The sequence below is a fragment of the Castanea sativa genome, chromosome 11, assembly GCF_040712315.1.
Source record: "Castanea sativa cultivar Marrone di Chiusa Pesio chromosome 11, ASM4071231v1".
Taxonomy (NCBI): Eukaryota; Viridiplantae; Streptophyta; class Magnoliopsida; order Fagales; family Fagaceae; genus Castanea; species Castanea sativa.
In genome coordinates this window covers 40,523,799-40,527,933 of record NC_134023.1, presented here as the reverse complement: position 1 = coordinate 40,527,933, position 4,135 = coordinate 40,523,799, and the positions used below count along the sequence as shown (strand labels likewise).

The 4,135-nt window shown below is 43.2% G+C and overlaps 1 protein-coding gene across 1 annotated transcript; it reads right to left on the bottom strand.

The window, feature by feature from the left end:
- Positions 1–1,385: 1,385 nt before the first annotated feature.
- On the bottom strand, positions 1,386–3,774 carry LOC142616504 (uncharacterized). The gene is made up of 3 exons (XM_075789343.1): positions 3,477–3,774; positions 2,485–3,340; positions 1,386–2,367 (listed from the first exon to the last, which is right to left on the bottom strand). Exons 1-3 carry the CDS (start codon positions 3,772–3,774, stop codon positions 1,386–1,388), a joined length of 2,136 nt encoding a protein of 711 aa, XP_075645458.1.
- Positions 3,775–4,135: the final 361 nt, after the last annotated feature.

Genomic DNA, 4,135 nt, shown 5'->3' with positions numbered 1-4,135 from the left:
AAGGACTGCTCTACCAGCCATGGATAACAAATTTACCTTCCAACTCGCAAGCTTCCTCTTCAGCCTATCCAAGATAAAATTGAAATCCTGATTCTCCCTTCCTTGGCGTTTAATGGGAAACCCCAAGTACCTCCCTAAACAAGATGTCTGTTGGAATTCGAGCATGTTGCTCAAGACCTCTCTGTTTTCTTGGCTAAAATTTGGGGAGAAGAACACTCTAGATTTAGTTACACTCAAAGATTGTCCTGAAAGGTTGCAGAACGTATCTAGGACCTCCCTGATGGCTAAACAGTTGTCGGAGTTTGCCTTGGCAAAAAGAACAAGGTCGTCGGCGAAGAAGAGGTGAGAGAAAGAAGGACCACTCCTTGAAGCTTTCACTGGACACCATTTCTTAGCCTCACATTTCTCTTGGATAAGCTATCCAAGGAAGTCCATACAGAGGATAAAGATATAAGGGGAAATAGGATCGCCTTGTCTTATACCTCTAGAAGGGCAGAAGGAGTCTAAATTACCCCCATTAAATAGAAGAGAAGTTGAGACTGTTGAAATACAACTCATAATTAGCTCAATAAGATTATCTAGCAGATTGTATCTTCTCAACATTTCCCTTATAAAACTCCATTCGAGCCTATTGTAGGCCTTTTCCAAATCAATCTTCACAGCCATGTAACCCACTCGCCCTTTTGTTTTGCCAATAGTGTGAATAATCTCCTGAACGATAATTGCATTGTCCACTCCCCTTCTACCTGGGACAAAAGCACATTGGCATGGAGAGATAAGCTTATCCAAGAAAGGTCTAATTCTATTGACAATGGCTTTAGTAATGATCTTGTAGATTGAATTGCAAAGGCTTATGGGGCATTAGTTATTAATGGACTCTGGCCCCTGTACCTTCGGAATAAGCATGATGTTAGTTCTATTGAGATACTCCAGGATTTTCCTACTCTCAAAAATTTGCTTTATCTCTTCCTTAACTGAATCCCCTACAATGAGCCAAAACCTGTGGAAAAAGCTGCATGAAGGCCATCTGGTCCAGTGGCTTTATATGCCTTCATGGACCAAAGAACTGCAGAAATTTCCTTATCTGTCACCATATGATTAATGCTATCCCTCTCTTTGTCCATGAGCTTTGGTTGCCATTGTGAATGATAATCAATTTCCCAAACAGCCGCCTCTTGAGAAGTGCAGTACAAACTCATAAACCCCTCCCTAAAATGATTCATGACCTCTCTTTCCTCTAGCAGCTAATCTCCTACCTCATTTTTAACTGCCGAAATGAGATTTCTCTTCCTTCTGGCAAGTGCAGAGACATGGTAGAAGGAGGTATTTCTATCCCCCAACCCATCTAGTTAAATCTTGGATTTAAGTGCCCATAATTCAGCTTCTTAATCAAGAACAACATCCAACTCTCTCAATAAGTGATTTTCAAGATCAAAAAGGGAGGAGGAGGGATCATAAGCCATTGCTGATTGGACACCCCTTAATCGAGCCATAATTCTTCTCTTTTTGCCAAAAATATTTCCAAAGTGATTTTTGTTCCATGAGCTAGCTTCTTTAGAGAATTTTTCCATAGCCTCAGGGAGCTTTCTCGGCTGTCTCCATGCCTGACTTACCACACTTGGGAAAGAAAGGTCAGAGAGCCAGAAACTTTGGAGCCTAAAGGGTCTGCTCAAGTGAACGGCTTTCCTGGGGCTGGTTTCCAAGAGCACGGGACAATGGTCTGAATGAAATCTAGTTAGGTGAGACACTTTGGCATTAGGATACAACAAACACCAGCTAGGGTTCGTAAAGAACCTATCTATTCTTTCTTGAATCAGATTATTGACATCTCTTCTGTTAGACCAGGTAAATCTCGGCCCATTGAACCCCATATCCACCATGTTACATTTGTCCAGGCACTCTTTAAATAGAAGGGGTTGAGAAAAATTCACTGGCCTGCCCCCAAATTTATCACCCTCTAAGAGAGGCTCATTAAAGTCCCTTACTATCACCCAAGGTTTATTGTGCAACTCTGCAACCTTAGCTAAATTTTTCCAAAGGATACATCTCCTTGCACTCCTAAGGCTAGCATATATAGCAGAGAAAATCCAAGATAAACTAGAGGACAGTACCTTTACTTCCACATGAATTTCTTGCTTTATGCTAGCAAGATGCACCACCTCAACCATATTTAAGTTCCATAGTAACCAGATACCTCCGGAGTGGCCAATCGTCTTAGAGTGGATGGCTCCCTCAAACGGAAGACGATTAGTTATCTTTTTAGCTCTGTCACCCCCTAGTCGGGTTTTCGTAATCACAAGCAAAGCAGGATTGTGGATTTGAGTAACCTCCCTGACATGAGTTTGAAAATTGGGTTTCAGAACACCCCTACTATTCCAAATAAAAATATTCATGATAAAAGGTAAATAGAGGGTAAGAAGACTCATCATGCAGAGGTGGTGGGGCTGCTTTCTTCTTCCACATCCATTCGTTCTTCCCCATTACTTCCTTTTCCTGCACTCTCCCCGACCATAGGGCCGGGTTTGCTCCATTTCTCTGGCAATCATCCCCCTCGCCATGGAGAATATGTTGATCTCGCTCAAAATCAAGTTCAATAAGAGTTGAAGTACCTTCTTCCAAAAAACCCCCATCTCGATTGACGCAATCATCCTTCTTTTCCTTCCAAAGCAACCCATGACGGCTGTAGTCTCTGCATCAATTACCTCGCACCTCTCCATTTGGTACACCTTGAGTATTTCTTTGAACTTGGTGTCCCACAGCAGGCTGATTGAGGCAGTAAATTGGAAAGACCCATCGAAGCCAACTCTAGTACTATTATTACTCAACAGGAACCCAGTTGAAGAGGATTGTGGGTGTTGTTTTCCAGCTCTCCTTGTGCCTGTATTAATGATTATCTTGGAAGCCCTGTTCCTGGCAATTTCCTTTTTGCCCTTGGCTGATGGGCTTGATCGAATAAGGGGGTCCACTTGGGTTTTCTCATCAGAGTTGATGTTGAGCGCAAGCCCCAATTCCATTGGCCCATTATATAAGAAATTTTCTTTTGGATCAGTGCCCAACTCCTTACTTCGGCCCAACTTAGTTAAGTTATTGGTAAGACAGTGTCTATTATTTTTGGACTCCATGCTCGACACCTGTCTTGTGGGAGCCTCAGAACTAACGAAATTCTTGTACCTCCTTTGTCCTGGCCTTCTCCGAGTCACAGTCATCCAAGGACCATACCTATCATCCTCCAGATCTGCTCTATTGTCCTTATTTGTACCATTGTCAGGCATGGTACTGGCTGTGTCATGCGACCTGCGTGGGCTTGTAGTCTGCTTCCTACTAGCGCCTTCCTCTTCACCTGCCTAAGGGTTTACCAATGGTGGTTCGGGATTCTTAACGGTGTACAGACATGAGACTCTTTTATGGCCTATTCTACCACAGGAAAAAGAATAGCTCATGTATTCCTTCATACGTAACGGATTGCTCAAACTTACCGATGAGAATAGTGTTGATAAGTGGTTCATTGATATCAACTTGAATACATAATCTAGCATATCTTCCTCTGGCTTCCATGGCAGTGTGAGAGTCAATCCAGAGAACCTTTCCTATGGATGCACCAATTTGTTTGAGGATCTTAGCTTCATACAACTCCATGGGAAGTTCATGGAGTCTGACCCAAACCGCTATCAAAGACACATTTGCTGTGGAAGGTTTAAAGAATGGCTCCCATGGCCTAATGGACAGAAAATGCCCACCAATGAACCATGACCCCTTCTCTAAAACTGCATCCATATCTTCTTTAAGAGCAAAACGGACTGAGTAGAGCCCATTCCCCCAAATCCATGCAATCTATACTCCTAGAAGGCTTCCAAAGAAAGTTTAGCTTGCTATGAAGGTATTGAAGACCCATGGATTTCCCGTGAAGCTTAATAATTAGCGCTTTAGACTAGGGACCCCTAATACGACGTTTGGTTTCCCTGGTCAGCGTCACGGCAGCAAGGCCTTCGCGAAGGTCCTCCACCTCTTCATCTGAATCCGCTTCATCCTCTGCTTCCATAAAGTCAGTAAAGTCAAAAGCTTTGGCGTAAACACCTGGTATTACTCCCACCAGCTTGTCTCTGAATGATCTCCTTGGGGCATCCCACAGTCTGTT

What these genes read in the sequence shown, in the direction of transcription:
- LOC142616504 (XM_075789343.1), bottom strand. Translation starts at nt 3,774, where the DNA reads ATGGATGCAGTTTTAGAGAAGGGGTCATGGTTCATTGGTGGGCATTTT. An exon ending in TATCAACACTATTCTCATCG is followed by an intron (nt 3,341 to 3,476) that starts GTAAGTTTGAGC and finishes ACCCTTAGGCAG; the next exon opens with GTGAAGAGGAAGGCGCTAGT. An exon ending in GGAGAGTGCAGGAAAAGGAA is followed by an intron (nt 2,368 to 2,484) that starts GTAATGGGGAAG and finishes TTGGAATAGTAG; the next exon opens with GGGTGTTCTGAAACCCAATT.